The 17,052-nt window shown below is 42.3% G+C and overlaps 1 gene segment (V, D, J or C); it reads left to right on the top strand.

The window, feature by feature from the left end:
* The first annotated feature begins 9,355 nt into the window (after positions 1-9,355).
* LOC116901965 lies at positions 9,356-9,962 on the top strand. The segment is given in 2 exon segments: positions 9,356-9,404; positions 9,637-9,962. Coding segments are annotated over 2 exon segments (375 nt in total).
* Positions 9,963-17,052: the final 7,090 nt, after the last annotated feature.

A 17,052-nucleotide genomic window follows, 5' to 3' on the forward strand; every position in this document is an offset into this window, starting at 1 on the left:
AACTAGACTGTTGGAGAGGCAAGGGGAGGCTGGGAGGGGTGCACCTACAAGGAAGGGGAGGGGGGAGGGGATGTTTGCCCGAACCGGGAAAGGGAATAACACCTCGAAAATACCATATAAAAATACTCAAGCAATTAATAATAATAATAAGAATAGTTGAAAAAAAATAATTACTTTACTCATTCTGTGATAAAATACCATGATCTAAAGCAACTCATTTTGGCTTACAGTACTTGGGGGCTAAATGTTCACACTGTCATGGGAGGAACCATGGTAGGAGACCTGAGCAAGAAGCTGAGAGACCATATCTCAACCTCTAACTGCATGCATGAGGTGAGGTGAAGCTGTAAATACTCAAAAACCAACAACAGTGACCTACTTCCTCTAGCAAGGCTCTACATTTTAAAAGTTCCATAACCAACTTGAGGAACAAATGTTCAAATCCATGAGTCTGTGGGGGAAATTTCCTATTCATTCAAACCACCACCTCTCTGTAACATTTCAATTGATTCTCCATACTATTGAACTCCAAGAACTATTGGTGACAAATCTTTTGGTTTTAAAAACCAAACTCAGTTTATAACTACTCCAAGTACTGTGACTTGGGAGACAACAACTTGGGTTCCATGGTTCTAGCTTCCAAGGACAAGGTGAAGTAGAGGACAAGATACTCCTCACTCTGAATAGGGCCCAATGAATGACTCTTCAATCTCAGGGTGTCAGGTTGACCCAGCATCAGCTTTAGGATTTAAGGTTGGAAGAGCCTGATTTACTCACAGTAAAGTAACTTCATGCATTTGTTTACTTTCCCAGCATTCATCTGCAGTTCATGCTCAACCATGTCTGCCTTTTTAGTCCCTAATGACATTTATAAACTTGACTTAAAGGCCATCTAGTGGGCATAACTTCTGCCCGAAATCTGTTTCAGGCCATCTCCTTTTGGTTTGTGGTTTTTATAACAGAATCATAATGTAAATTGTATTATAGCTTGGTTAATTTTGGGTGACTAAAGTGTCTCAGAAGGACTGTCACTTAGAGCATCTACAGAGTACTCCCACATATGCCTCTTCAGAAAGATTCGGAAGTAACGAGTCAGAGGGACATAAAATCCCTTTGGATATGCTTGACTTTCTGCTGACCTTAACTCCCAGAGACTCCTCTGCTTTTCAGGAACCTGTCTACCTGATGTTTTCACCAATTTTTTTGAAAAGTGTGCTGATTTGTGACTTTTGTTGTTCAATTACTATGAAAACTCATAAAACTGCTACCAGGTTGGAACATGACATTTGAGGAAACCTGAATCTCTTTTCCAGGTATTGAGGATCACTCATATTTGACTCCAAAATAAACTATTTCTTATATCCCCGTTGAAATGAGAGTTGTGGTTTTGCATCAGTAAGGAATAAGTACCTGATTCTGATTTGTAAAATTAAGGTTGATATTTGGCTGGGTCCTGCTCTGCACGTGAGAGTTGAACACCAAGAAACAGTGACCTTGGAAGAGGCAGCAACTCCTAGTACACACGCAAAAGAGCATCTTCTCATACTGGGGGGAGCCCTGGGAAGTTGAATCAAGAAAAGAAAGAGTTGTTATCTAATTGCCCTCCTCCTCATACAACCCATGGTTCCACGGGTGCAGAAAGGCAAAGTGAAGAGAGTAAGAGTCCCTTAGCAAGCTAACATCACCACCTTGGAAGACTAGTGTGACAGAAAACATCTAAGTAACATTATTTGAGAGTCTCTTGAAAAAACTGTGGGATTTCTTAAATTCGCCTAAAAAAAAAGAAATAATTGGTCAAGTGGAAGAGACCCCCATGGGGGAAAATGCCAACAATTTTCTCTGATTCCATTTCATTATTTCTTCTTATTTAATGCAAAATCTTTACTGATCAATGGCTAAAGTCATCCCAGGGATAAACTGAGAAAGATTAGCCAGCTTCCTGGGTCCTTAGATTAACTGTTCTAACTGGGTCACAGCTTAGTACCATCCCCAGGTAAATAAGGGTCAAAGCATTCCATAACAGTAGGGTCAGTGCCCCAATGGTCACAGGAGCAACTGAGCTTTGTCTGAGACCTCACACAAAGCAGACATGCGCAGTATGATCCAGTCACTGTCACAGCTTAGGAGCAAACTGATGACTCCACTCTGCAAGTGTTAATTCATGAGAACAATTTCCCTTGTTATTACCCTGCTGTTTACCCTGGAGATGGCTGGAACTGTCACACAATGTCTTAGTTGTGGTTTCTATTCCTCCACAAAACATCATGACCAACAAGCAAGTTGGGAAGGGAAGGGTTTATTCAGCTTACATTTCCGCATTGCTGTTCATTGCCAAAGAAAGCCAGGTGAGGAAGCAGAAGCTGATACAGAGGTCAGAGAGGGATGTTACTTGCTACCTTGCTTCTCCTGGATTGTTCAGTCACTTTCTTATAGAACCCAGGACCACCAGCCCAGGGATGGCATCATCCAAAATAGGCTGGGCCCTTGCCACTTGATCAATAGTTGAGGAAATGCCTTACAGTTGGATCTCATGGAGGCATTTCCTCAACTGAGGCTCCTTTCTCTGTGATAACTCCAGCTTGTGTCAAGTTGGCACGCAAAACCAGCCAGTACACACAATAATCACAGCATCTGTGACACTACCAGAGGAAATCCTCAAAGGGTAAGGGTAAAGGCAGGCAGCAGCAGGTGTTACCACAGCTCTTCTCAGCCTTCATCCTCATCCGGGTTTGCTTTAATATCTCTCACTGCCCACTTCCTGTGATCACGAATTATAAATAGAGTTTTTGGTTGAGTCAAACCATCCTCACAAGTTTGAGAGGCAGCAAGATGGTAGCAGCCCCACTCTACCTCTTCCTTCTCCTCCTGTGTTTCTCAGGTGAGATAAAGGGCCAAGAGGACTTGTCCCTTGAAGATGCTTTGGAGAGTGGTAAGGAGTAAGGCCATCTGCAGCACAGATCTGGCAGGTCCCAGCCTTCCATAGTGGGAACCTCTGTTCCATGTCTCACAGCCTCTCAGAATCACCCTGTGTCTCTTACAGTTTCCAATGGGCAGATCACGCTCACCCAGCAAGCAGAGTCCCTTTGGGTTTCTCCAGGAGAGAAAGTCTCCATCACCTGCAGGGCCAGTCAGAGCCTCCTCTACACAGATGGAAAGCACTACCTATCTTGGTACCAACAGAGACCAGGACAAACTACCAAGGCCCTCATTTACCACGCTTCAGTCAGGACTGATGGAGTCCCCACCAGGTTCATTGGCAGCGGATCTGGGACAGAATTTACCCTTTCTATTGAAGACGTTCGGCCTGAGGACACTGCACTTTATTACTGTCTTCAAACGCTAAAAAAACCTTCCACAGTGATTGAGTCTGAAACAATAACTCCTCATGGGCCTGCTTCACCCACCTGCCCTGGACTCAGGGACTCCTCTGAAAGAAACAGCTGGGGAGACTATGCAGACAGTGAAAACCAGCTTAATGGCACCAACACAAACTACTACATAGAGTTGTCTCATTTGTTTAGTCTCCTCTGTGAACTTCAGTGGTTTGCACAAAAAAAGATGTAAAAGATATTGGATCAAATTTTTTAAGTCAGAAAAATAGCAGGATGGATTTGCTCATATTCATTCTCTCCACCTCCCCATTCTCTTCCTCCCCCACCCAACTTCCTCTCCTTAATCTGCTCTGCTCACTGAGGCATCTATTTCTCCATCTCACAATCACTTTCCAACTTCTCTCAGCCTATCACTTTGGGATAAGCCTTCCCCCGTGATTTTTGTTCCTCACGACATTCATCTTGCTAAGATGCTTTAAACATAACTCGGGAATAAGAAAACTATTGTCTATCTACTGTATTCCCCAGAGTAATAGAAACCACCTTTCATGTTAGTCTGTCTATGTAGGGAAGGAATATAGTATAGATAGGGGAAAAAAATATACTTTACCAAAGGAAAATCAAGAATTACTATTAGCATAACAGAAGCTCAACAAAGGTTGGCAATCAAAAATTGTCCAAGGTTCTCATCGCTAGGAACAACCAGAACTGTATACACATGGGATGAATTAAGTAAATGTGAGCCAGGCCTGTTGACTTCTCACTGGACTTGTAAATGTTATATTTAGGAACACAGTTACCCTGTGCTGTGTACTGTTCAGTATTTCTTTGTCAACTTGACATACTGGGGAGAGAGAACCTTAACAGGGGTATGGCTTCTTTGAGATGGCATGTAGGCAGGTCTGTGAAGGCAGTTTAAATTAATGATTATTTTAGAAGATTCCAGGACACCATGGGTGCGGTCATTCCTGGATGGTGAGCCTGAGGGGTAGAAGAAAACATGCTGAACAAGCCATGTAGAACAAGCCAGGTCTTTTCTTCATGGATCCTGCCTGCTTTTGCTGGAGTTAATACCCTGACTTCCCTCCATAATAGACTATGATCAGGACTTATAAGACAAGTAAACCTCTTCTTCCCCAACTTGCTTTTGGCCATGATATGTATCACAGTGGCAGAAAGCAAACTATGACACTGCCAAAGCTAGAAAACAAGAGGTTTCCCTTCTTACCTGTCTTAGTCCTTGTTATCTCATGAATAAATTTTCTTTTTACTAGTTTGTCTGAATTGTATAAGCCAGTACTCTCTTCAATCTCCTTATCCTAGCCTTGCATAAAGCTCTCATCATCTCTCACATACAACATTAAATTGTTATAGTTGTTTCCATGATGCATCCATCTTCTGAAGGTCAAGCCACAACCCCCTGCATAGTGACAGAGACACCAATAGGAGAAATACTGCATATATCATGTATGGACTGAAATACATGGCAAACAGTGTGATCTCAGGGGTCACCCACTCACCTGTTTTCTTTCCTCATCTCTCTTTGTCCTAAATCGGGGAACTAGAGAATTAACAGTCCCAAAATATTAAATGGGGACCAACTCATTTTGAGAAGATAAACACCCAAACAGTGGAGGTGAGATTAGAACTGAATTTCTAATTGATACCTTACAAAGGCGGAGAGAGAAGCATATTAAGTGAGCAGCTGAAATAAAACACTATCTTTTGAAGAAAGTCAATAAAGTTGACTGCTGCAGGAATCCACAAATTACCTGAACAAAACACCAATGGCTTATGCTCTAAGATCAAGAATCGACAAATAGGATCTCATAAAACTGAAGGCAAAGGACACTGTTGTTAGGACAACACGGCAACCAACAGATTGGGAAAAGATCTTTACCAATCCTACAACAGACAGAGGGTTTATATCCAAAATATACAAAGAACTCAAGAAGTTAGACCACAGGGAGACAAATAACCCTATTAAAACATGGGGTTCAGATCTAAACAAAGAATTCACACCTGAGGAATGCCGAATGGCTGAGAAACACCTAAAGAAATGTTCCACAAATTTAGACATAAGGGAAATGCAAATCAAAACAACCCTGAGATTTCAACTCACACCAGTGAGAATGGCTAAGATCAAAAACTCAGGTGACTGCAAATGCTGGCGAGGATGTGGAGAAAGAGGAACACTCCTGCATTGTTGGTGGGATTGCAGACTGGTACAACCATTCTGGAAATCAGTCTAGAGGGTCCTCAGAAAACTGGACATTGAACTACCTGAGGACCCAGCTATACCTCTCTTGGGCATATACCCAAAAGATGCCCCAACATATAACAAAGACACATGCTCCACTATGTTCATAGCAGCCTTATTTATAATAGCCAGAAGCTGGAAAGAACACAGATGCCCTTCAACAGAGGAGTGGATACAGAAAATATGGTACATACACACAATGGAATATTACTTAGCTATCAAAAACAATGACTTTATGAAATTCGTAGGCAAATGGATGGAACTGGAAAATATCATCCTGAGTGAGGTAACCCAATCACAGAAAAACACACACGGTATGCACTCATTGATAAGTGGATATTAGCCCAAATGCTCGAATTACCCTAGATGCACAGAACACATGAAATTCAAGAAGAATGTCCAAAATGTGAATGATTCACTCCTTCTTTAAATGGGGAACAAGAATACCCTTGGCCGGGAAGAGAGAGGCAAAGTTTAGAACAGAGGCAGAAGGAACACCTATGCAGAGCCTGCCCCACATGTGGCCCATACATATACAGCCACCAAACTAGGTAAGATGGATGAAGCAAAAAAGTACAGGCCGACATGAACCGGATGTAGATCTCTCCTGAGAGACGCAGCCAGAATACAGCAAATACATAAGCAAATGCCATCATTAAACCACTGAACTAAGAACAGGACCCCTGTTGAAGGAATCTTAGAAAGGATTGAAAGAGCTTGAAGGGGCTTAAGACTTCATATGAACAACAATGCCAACCAACCAGAGCTTCCAGGACTAAGCCACTACCCAAAGACTATACATGGACTGACCCTGGACTCCTACTACATACACAGCAATTAATAGCCTAGTAATAGCACCAGTGGAAGGGGAAACCCTTGGTCCTGCCAAGACTGAACCCCAAGTGAACATGATTGTTGGGGGGAGGGAGGTAATGTGGGGAGGATGGGGAGGGGAGCACCCATAGAGAAGGGGAGTGGGAGGGGTTAGGGGGATGTTGGCCCAGAAACTGGGAAGGGGAATAACAATCGAAATGTAAATAAGAAATACTCAAGTTAATAAAGATGAAAAAAAGATATGAGGATTAAATAAGGACATACAAAGCATAGTCTATGTGCCTAAATTATATAATCAATTATATCCTATAATGGAAGAGTATGGGAGTGACTTTTCTGAGAAATTCTGCTAAGGTTTGCCTATACAAATGATTTGCTTTTTGGATCATTTAGAACTAAATACTCGTTCTCCTAACATACTGTGGACTCATGCTGCTTAAAATAAAAGGACCTTTAAAGAAAAAAAAATTGTTACTTTTTTGCAATGTATATTTGTTTTACCCTGTTTAATCTCATCTTTGAACTGTAGCTGATTCAGTACAGTGAATGTGCATAATAAAATAAAAGGTTTCATCTCTATATGGCAGAGACTTGGAAAAAGAAACAGTGAGCATAAGTTGAGGATGAGGGAATTGTCCATCTTTTCTTCATCCTCCCTCTTTCCTCACTTCTTTCTTTCTTTCTTTCTTTCTCATTCTTTCTTCTTTTCCTCTTACTCCCTTCCCTGGTTCTTCTCCTTCTCTTCTTCCTTCCTGCCTCCCTCTCCCTCCTTCCTTCCTACTCTCACTACTCCAAGACTTCTTTGAGAGATAGAGTTTTAAATTAGCCCAAAACTCAGCAACAGGACCTGACTCGGGAAGACAGATTGTTGAAAATACAAGAGAACTACTTTGCTTATCACCCAGTGTGAGTAACTGTTCTTTGTTCTGCCCGGTGATGTTTATTTAAGTCCCTACTGTCCCTTCCAGCCATTGTGTCCTGCAGAGAGCATTCCAGGAAACCAGGCCCAAACCTAACCAGAGGTGTTTCAAAGGCAGATGCTTCATCAATTCTGACAAAGACAAGAGATAAAAATAATGAGGACCTAAAGACCCAACCATTCTCCTGATTTAGTAGCTCTGTTCCAGGAACCAGGGGGCCATAAAACCTTTTGGCGTCCCCTTATCTCTTGGAGCCATAAAACAATCCTGTAACTTGTGGTGCATTCCCCTTTGACATCCCCCATCCCCTGGGCTCACAGCCTCTGCCTTTAAATGCTCTTTCTCCCAACCTCTCAGGGTCGAACTCCACTGCCCCCGCATGGGATATGAGTCTTGACCCCAGTGCACTGGTTCCTATCGACAAACCTATCGATAAACAGCAAGGATGGTCTTGTGTGAGTTCTTGGGGGGGTCGCGTCATCCTGAGACTTGAGTGAGGGTCTCCCCGCTCTGGGGATCTTTCATCTTACTGTTCCTTCTTTTCATAAGTCTTCTTATAACTTTATTTTCTTTTTGAATTAAAATACTACTATGTCACTTTCTACCTTAAAATCTTTCTACATAATTCATCCTTCTGACGAGTTAAACCTAGAAAGTGGGCATCAGTCTGAGCATATGAAGAAATATTCACACACACATACACACACACATACACACACACACACACACACACACACACACACATATACAGTTACCTATCTAACTATTTATCCATCTATCTATCTTACAATTTCTCTGACGAAGAATCTACAGTTTTGTTAGCTTTTATCACCATGACATCTCTCTTTTAATAATCTTGGATGTTTTGAAGAACTACACAAAAGATGTATCTGGGCACATCTCCTTTACATACTTCTTTTCTTCATTTTTGAACGCCTACCTTTCCTGCAGTATTACTTCTGTTCTGTAAAAAAAAAAAAAAAAAAAAAAACAAAACTTCCTCTCACTGGTTTTACTTAAAGACATGGACTGTCAGGGTAGCTCTGTGGGCAAAGTGCTTGTCATATAGTTGTGAACACCAGGTACCCACAAAAAGCCAGATGCAGCAGCAGCATGAACTGTATTTGGAGTGGTGTTGTGGCAAGGTAAAAGACAGAAGGAAACAAAAGAATCACCAAGAGAGCCTAGCCTGGGAAGCATTTTATGAATAGTAGTGAACAAGAGACCTTGTCTTAAATAAGGTGGAAGGCAACATCTACACCCAAACTTGCCTTCTGATCGCCACCCACATACCATGGCAAGAGAGGTTGCCTTCAAACAAGAATACACTCAAACATACAAAGACACATCATACACATGATCTAAAAGAGAAATCTAAAAAAAATAAGATTGTGTGCAAAGAATTATGTTACTTTCTTTATTGAATCATTTGTCCTCTGTTCCCTCTCAGATAGTGTTTTCTTAGGTTTATCTAATTTTGAGGGATTAAGTTGTTCTTGAAATAACACATTCTTTACATAACACAGCCACAATATACTCCTCCACCTCACACAGAAAAAAGACTATAGGGTAAATACTTAATAGAGTAGATTGCATAAAAAAAAAGAAAAGAAAAGAAAAAAAAAAAAACAGGCAGTGTAAAAAAAAAAACAGGCAGTGTGCACCATTAATCCCACTACATAGGAGATGCAGATAAGAGGATCTCTTGTGAGTTTGAGGCCAGCCGAGAGTAAGCTTCAGGACAACCAAGAATAGAAAGAGAAACCCTGGCACAAAACAAACAAATAAAACATGGATTTAGAATTAGTCCTTTAAGACACAAGTAATGCTCAAGTAAATTTTCTACTGACACCAACTCCCTATGGGTGAAACAGGAGCAGGTGTCCTTTGAGTAGCAGTACACCCTCTGCTGAGCTGATTTGCATATGAAGTCATTACAGAACAGCCCAGGCTCCTTTAAGGGCAGCAGTCAGGAGCCTAAGAATTATCCTCTCTTCCAGCACTCAGAGATGGAGACAGACACACTCCTGCTATGGGTGCTGCTGCTCTGGGTTCCAGGTGAGGGTGCAGAGAAGTGTTGGGAACATCCACTATGGCCATCACGACTTTCCATGCCTCTGGGCTCTTGATCATTATAATTAGGGCATTTGTAATTGGTTTTAAGTTTCCTCATTCCCCTTGATTTCTCAGAATGATGTCCACTATTATTCTTAAAAATTTAAATTAGAAGGTCCTTGCTGGGAAGGTTTTCAAACATATATAACAATGGTCTGTGTGTTTATCATTTCAGGCTCCACTGGTGACATTGTGCTGACACAGTCTCCTGCTTTGGCTGTGTCTCTAGGGCAGAGGGCCACAATCTCCTGTAGGGCCAGCCAAAGTGTCAGCATATCTAGATATAATCATATGCACTGGTACCAACAGAAACCAGGACAGCAACCCAAACTCCTCATCTATGGTGCATCCAACCGAGCATCTGGGATCCCTGCCAGGTTCAGTGGCAGTGGGTCTGGGACAGACTTCACCCTCGCCATCAATCCTGTGCAGGCTGATGATATTGCAACCTATTACTGTCAGCAGACTAAGGATTATCCTCCCACAGTGCTCCAGGGCTGAACAAAAACCTTCTGGGGTTGCAGCTCACTGAGGCTCAGTCTCTCAGTTCTCTCTTATTCTCTGACCTCTCAACACAGAGCTCTAGGCTTGTTTGGAAAAGTTCTCAAATAATGAAACAAGCTTCATAAACAGATATGTATGTTTGTCACATCCTTAAGACTTTGTTATTTAATAATTTTCCAACAAAATATGTGATTGTTTTAATTATTATTTATTATTTAAAAAATTTTAACACAGTAATCTTTGGATAATTTTCCCTTCTCCCCTAAATCCCTCACCACATCTCTGCCTATTCCTTTACCCTCAGTATCCTCCTTTGTCTTTCAAGTCACTGAGGATTCACAGTTTCCTATTTTAAATTCTGAAAGTAGAAAAAGATAATAAATACAAATTATGTCACTGAAAAATAGTGTTAACCAAAGACATTTAGTAGATTTGTGTGTGTATATGGGTCAAAGGACAGAAGTTAGCTCTTTCTTTCTACTAGGTTTAGTCTGGGAATCAAATTCAGATGGCCAGTCTTTGCTATGAGCATGCTTCATGGTACAGGGTGAGCAGTCATGCTAGCCTGGAGTACAATTTATTTTCCTTTAATCATTTATTTTCATTTTAAATTGTGTACTTAGGGAGAAGGGTACAAGTGTCAGTATTCATAGCAGTCAGAAGAGGGCATCAGATCCCAGGGAGCTGGAGATACAGGAGGTTTTGAGGTAGATGAGGTGGGTACTGGAAACCAAACTGGGGTGCTCTGCAAGAGCAAGAAGTGCTCTGAACTGCTAAGCCATTTATTCACCTCTGATCTACCATTTTTAAGGAAGTATTTTAGCTTTAGTAACCACTTTTCCCCTAGAGTAATAGAAGAATTGATGGAAGCATTGTTCTCCATCATTTAAGGTAAAAAGAGCATTGAGTAGTTAAGCTTGCCAGTTACAGATACAGGCTTACACTCTCATCCCAGTGTTTTTATTCTCCATTTGCTTTTGTTTGTTTGTCCTCACAAACAGCCTGCGATAGTTACTTAGAAACATAGGCTATGCCATGGTTATTTTTCTGCTTTCGTTCCAGTGTCTCTATCTCTGTGTCCATCCCCAAATTAACTTTTAGTATCAGATTTATTGATTTTGCTTTTAACTTGATCCAATATTCATCATTTTAAGAGTCTCTATATTTGTGTTCAGCATCTTCCTGCACTTTCCTTTTTTTTCTTCCCTTCTCTGTTTCTTTCTTTCTTTCTTTCTTTCTTTCTTCATCTTTTGTGTATGTTGTATAACATGCAGTGCCCATGGAGGACAGAGGACAACACTGGGTGCTGGTCTTCAAATTCCACCTTGTTTGAAGCAGGAGGTCATCAGGGAACTTCTCAGAGATGGAATTCAGGGGAAGAGAAGACTTTATGGATAACTTCTCTTTGAAGACAGGCAATGAGCTCTCATCAACTGGAACTTCTCTAAATCATGAGACACTAGTACTCCTTGGATCTGTATCCCTAATGTAGAAGTGCTTTTTTCCTGTACTATGGCTTACAGAACCTATAAGCTGGAAAAGAGAGAAGTACTGTTTATAATTCTATTATACAACTAGAACTATCCAGCTGTGAAGCTAGAAAATGATCTAAGGTCCACTATAAGTAAATATCTTTTGCTTTCCTGGGAGAACTAATTCTTTGTAGACAGACACTATTACATGTAATCAGCCCATCTAGCCTCTTCCAGTACTGCATCTGTGGTGATCCATGTTTCTCTGACAGAAGGACATGTGGGATCCTCTATTTGCTCTCTCCAAGTCATCCTGCCTGCTATTTGCAGGTTCAATGTGAGGGTCACTTTCTCTAATCAACCACTCAACCACTGCCAAGTAGTCTCCAACTCCTTTAATTTCTCTGAAGAGAAATGTCAAGTGAACTTTTGCTATCCAGTATACAAATCCCCATGCCTTGCAAAACTTAAGAAAAATTAAATCTGACTTTACAGATTTTTAGTTTACCCTGAACTATATTCTGAAGCTTTCCAGAATCGTGCCCTGTTGATGGATATAAGCTACAAAAAGATAATGTTAGTCTTATGTTGGACAAATATAGTTCAGGAAAGCAAGTTGTTTCCAGGCTGCTGCATTTTATGCTGATTACATTCTTGTGTCCAATGGACCATCTTACCAGTTCTTTTGTGAAGGGGAAAGAGAAGCCACAGTCAAGGTCATTTCTAAGAAAACCTTTAATGGGGCCGTGACAGTCCTTTCATGGAAGAGCAAGATAAGTATTTTCAAGCTTGAATACTAGATGGATTAAGAAGGGCCAGGATCAGGTTTCTGGCAGTGACTGTAGCTGAACTGCTCCCACAGCTCTCTGTATCCAAAGCACATAAGAGAGAGAGAGAGAGTTGGACTCACATAACTTTGGACAATCCTGAGAGTTCAGAGGAGACAACTAATTCTGCTCACATATCTGTCCCAAGAGAAACCTGCCTAGTGCCCTCTGGATAGAGGGATTAGGAGCAGTAAGCAGCAGGAACCTTCTGGTTTCTGCCTGTGCCTGGAACTGAACCAGTCCCACAGTTGTCTGAACCCAAATCCCATGGGGGAGAGAGCTGGTCTCACAGAAGTGCAGACAATGCTGGGAGCTCAGAGGAGAAAATTACTCCTGTCCAAATTCCTTACCAAAGAGGAACCAGCCTAGTGCCTTCTGTGCCCTCTAGATCCAGGAACATAGGAGCAGTCTGAGGCAGGACCCTTCCGGTTTCTCCCTGGGATGAGAGCCCAAAGTCATTTGTAAGGAGTACCTATGAGCCTGGGAGCAGGAGTAAGACCAATTTTTCTGCTCCAAGCAACCCACTTGGAGCCTTCAGGACAGACAAATTCAGGAGTAGTCTGGGACAGAACCCTTCCAGTTTCTGCCTGTGCCTAGACCTGACCCAGTTCTGCAGACCTCTGTACCCAAATCTCGTGGGGGAGAGAGAAGGAATCTCAGAAGTGAAGACAATTCTAAGAGCTCAGGGGAGACCACCACTTCTGCTCTTACTGCTGGCCCAAGAGGAACCCACTCAGTGCACTGTGTATATAGGCCTAAGAGAAGACAGGGGCAGGACCCTTCCAGTTTTTGCCAGAGCCCAGAGCTAAAAGGCAGTTGCCTGGGCCACTGACACACCTGAAAGCAGAGATAAAACCAACTCTTCTACTCAAAGTGGCATGTGTGGAGGCTTCAGGACACACAAACCCAGAAGCAGTTCTCTGTTCCCATATCTGGCAGAAAGAAAACAGATCTACAGGAGTACTGACACACAGGCTTACAGGAGGGTAAAGCCACTGTCAGAGACAGCAACACAAGCTAACACCAGAGAAAGCCTGATGGCAAGAGGCAAGCACAGGAAACGAAGCAACAGAAACCAAGACTACTTGGCATCATCAGAGCCCAGTTCTCCCAACAAAACAAATACTGAATATCCCAACACACCATAATAAGAAGATTTGGATTTAAAATCACATTTCATGATGATGATTAAAGACTTTAAGAAGGACTTAAATAACTCCGTTATGGAATTACAAGACAACACATGTAAATGAGTAGAAGCCCTTAAAGAGGAAACACAAGAATCCCTTAAAGAATTACAGGAAAGCACAAACAGGTGAAGGAATTGAACAAAACCATCCAGGATTGAAAAAAATGGAAATAGAAACAATAAAGAAAGCATAAAGGGAGACAACCATTGAAATAAAAAACCTAGGAAAGAGATCAGGAGTCATAGACACAAACATCACCAACAGATTACAAGAGATAGAAAAGAGAATCTCAGGGGCAGAAGATACCATAGAAAACATTGACACAACCATCAAAGACAGCGTAAAATGTCAAAAGCTGCAAACCCAAAACATCCAGGAAATCCAGGACACAATGAGAAGATCAAACCTAAAGATAATAGGTATGGAAGAGAGTGAAGACTCCCAACTTAAAGGACCAGTAAATATCTTCAACAAAATTATGGAAGAAAACCTCCCTAACCTAAAGAAAAAGATGCCCATAAATATTAAAAAAAACCTACAGAACTCCAAAACATTGGACCAGAATAGAAATCCCACCAAACACCAAACATACAAAACAAAGAAGAATATTATAAGCAGTAAGGGGGAAAGGTCAAGTAACATATAAAGACAGACCTAACAGAACTATACCAGACTTCTCACTAGAGACTATGAAAGCCAGAAGATCCTGGACAGATGTCATACAGACCCTAAAAGAACACAAATGCCAGCCCAGCCTGCTATATTGAGTATATACCAATTAACAAAGATGGAAAAACTAGGATATTACATGACAAAACCAAATTTATAAAATATCTTCCTAAAAATCCAGCTCTACAAAGGATAATGGATGGAAAACTCCAAAACAAGAAGGGAAACTACACCCTAGATAAAGCAAGAAAATAATCTCTTTGCAACAAAACCAAGAGAAAGGAGACACACAAACATAATTCCATCTCTAACAATGACAATAATAGGAAGCAACAATCACTGTTCCTTAATATCTCTTAATATCAATAGACTCAATTCCCCAATAAAAAGACATAGACTAACGGACTGGATACGTAAAGAAAACCCAGCATTTTGCTGCATGCAAGAAACACACCTCAGAGACAAAGACATACAGTACCTCAGAGTAAAAGGCTGGAAAACAATTTTCCAAGCAAATGGTCCCAAGAAGCAAGCTGGAGTACCCATTCTAATATCCAATAAAAACAACTTTCAACCAAAAGTTATCAAAAAAGAAAATAAGGAAGGACAATTAGTATTCATCAAAGGAAAAATACACTAAGACGAATTCTCAATCCTAAATATCAATGCTCCAAATGCAAGGGCAGCTACATTCATAAAAGAAACCTTACTAAAGCTCAAAGCACACATTGCACCTCACACAATAATAGTAGGAGACTTCAACACCACACTATCATCAGTGGACAGATCATGGAAACAGAAACTAAAGAGAGACATATAGAAACTGACAGAAGTGATGAACCAAATGGATTTAATATATATTTATAGAACATTTCATCCTAAAAAAAAAAAAAAAAAAAAAAAAAGAATATGCCTTCTTCTCAGCACCTCATATTACCTAATCCAAAATGGATCATATAATCTGTCACAAAACAGGCCTCAACAGATACAAGAAGATTGAAATAATCCCATGAATCCTATCCGGTCACCACGGAATAAGGCTGGTCTTCAATAACAACAAAAATGAGCCGGCCCGCAGCAGCTCTCTGCTCCCAGAACCCGTGGGAGAGAGACCTCACCGCCTGGTCAGGTGGGCACGCCTGAGGCTGCAGAGCAGAAGAGACCACCAACACTGCCCACCCCTGCCCACATCCCTGGCCCAAGAGGAAACTGTATAAGGCCTCTGGGCGCCCGTGGGGGAGGGCCCAGGAGCGGCAGGAGCCCTGCCTGAGACACTGCCGGAACCTGAAGGAAACAGACCGGATAAACAGTTCTCTGCACCCAAATCCCGTGGGAGGGAAAGCTAAACCTTCAGAGAGGCAGACAGGCCTGGGAAACCAGAAGAGAATGCTCACTTCACACACATCTCGGACGCCAGAGGAAAACACCAGAGGCCATCTGGAACCCTGGTGCACCGAGGCTCCCGGAAGGGGCGGCGCAGATCTTCCTGGTTGCTGCCACCGCAGAGAGCCCATGGGCAGCACCCCGTGAGCGAACTTGAGCCTCAGGTCCACAGGTAAGACCAACTTTTCTGCTGCAAGAAAGCGGCCTGGTGATCTCGGGACACACGGAGGCAGAATTCCTCTAGGACCGGTCACGTCCTGTGTTTACCGGAAGTCCCACACCCGCGGATCCCGGCCTGCAGCAGCTCTCTGCTCCCAGAACCCGTGGGAGAGAGACCTCACCGCCTGGTCAGGTGGGCACGCCTGAGGCTGCAGAGCGGAAGAGACCACCAACACTGCCCACCCCTGCCCACATCCCTGGCCCAAGAGGAAACTGTATAAGGCCTCTGGGTGGCCGTGGGGGAGGGCCCAGGAGTGGCAGGACCCCTGCGCCTGAGACACCGCCGGAACCTGAAGGAAACAGACCAGATAAACAGTTCTCTGCACCCAAATCCCGTGGGAGGGAGAGCTAAACCTTCAGAGAGGCAGACACGCCTGGGAAACCAGAAGAGACTGCTCTCTGCACACACATCTCGGACGCCAGAGGAAAACACCGGAGGCCATCTGGAACCCTGGTGCACGGAGGCTCCCGGAAGGAACCTGACCTGCCTGGTACACTCAAGACACAGGCCCACAGGAACAGCTGAAGACCTGTAGAGGGGAAAAACTACACGCACGAAAGCAGAACACTCTGTCCCCATAACTGGCTGAAAGAAAACAGTAAAACAGGTCTACAGCACTCCTGACACACAGGCTGATAGGACAGTATAGCCACTGTCAGAAATAGCAGAACAAAGTAACACTAGAGATAATCTGATGGCGAGAGGCAAGCGCAGGAACCCAAGCAACAGAAACCAAGACTACATGACATCATCGGAGCCCAATTCTTCCACCAAAACAACCATGGAGCATCCAAACACACCAGAAAAGCAAGATCTAGTTTCAAAATCATATTTGATCATGATGCTGGAGGACTTCAAGAAAGACGTGAAGAACTCCTATAGAGAAACACAGGAAAACATTAATAAACAAGTAGAAGCCTACAGAGAGGAATCGCAAAAATCCCTGAAAGAATTCCAGGAAAACACAATCAAACAGTTGAAGGAATTAAAAATGGAAATAGAAGCAATCAAGAAAGAACACATGGAAACAACCATGGATATAGAAAACCAAAAGAGACAAGGAGCTGTAGAACGAGCTTCACCAACAGAATACAAGAGATGGAAGAGAGAATCTCAGGAGCAGAAGATTCTATAGAAATCATTGACTCAACTGTCAAAGATAATGTAAAGCGGAAAAAGCTACTGGTCCAAAATATACAGGAAATCCAGGACTCAATGAGAAGATCAAACCTAAGGATAATAGGTATAGAAGAGTGAAGACTCCCAGCTCAAAGGACCAGTAAATATCTTGAACAAAATCATAGAAGAAAACTTCCCTAACCTGAA

Source organism: Rattus rattus, chromosome 5 (genome assembly GCF_011064425.1).
Source record: "Rattus rattus isolate New Zealand chromosome 5, Rrattus_CSIRO_v1, whole genome shotgun sequence".
NCBI lineage: Eukaryota > Metazoa > Chordata > Mammalia > Rodentia > Muridae > Rattus > Rattus rattus.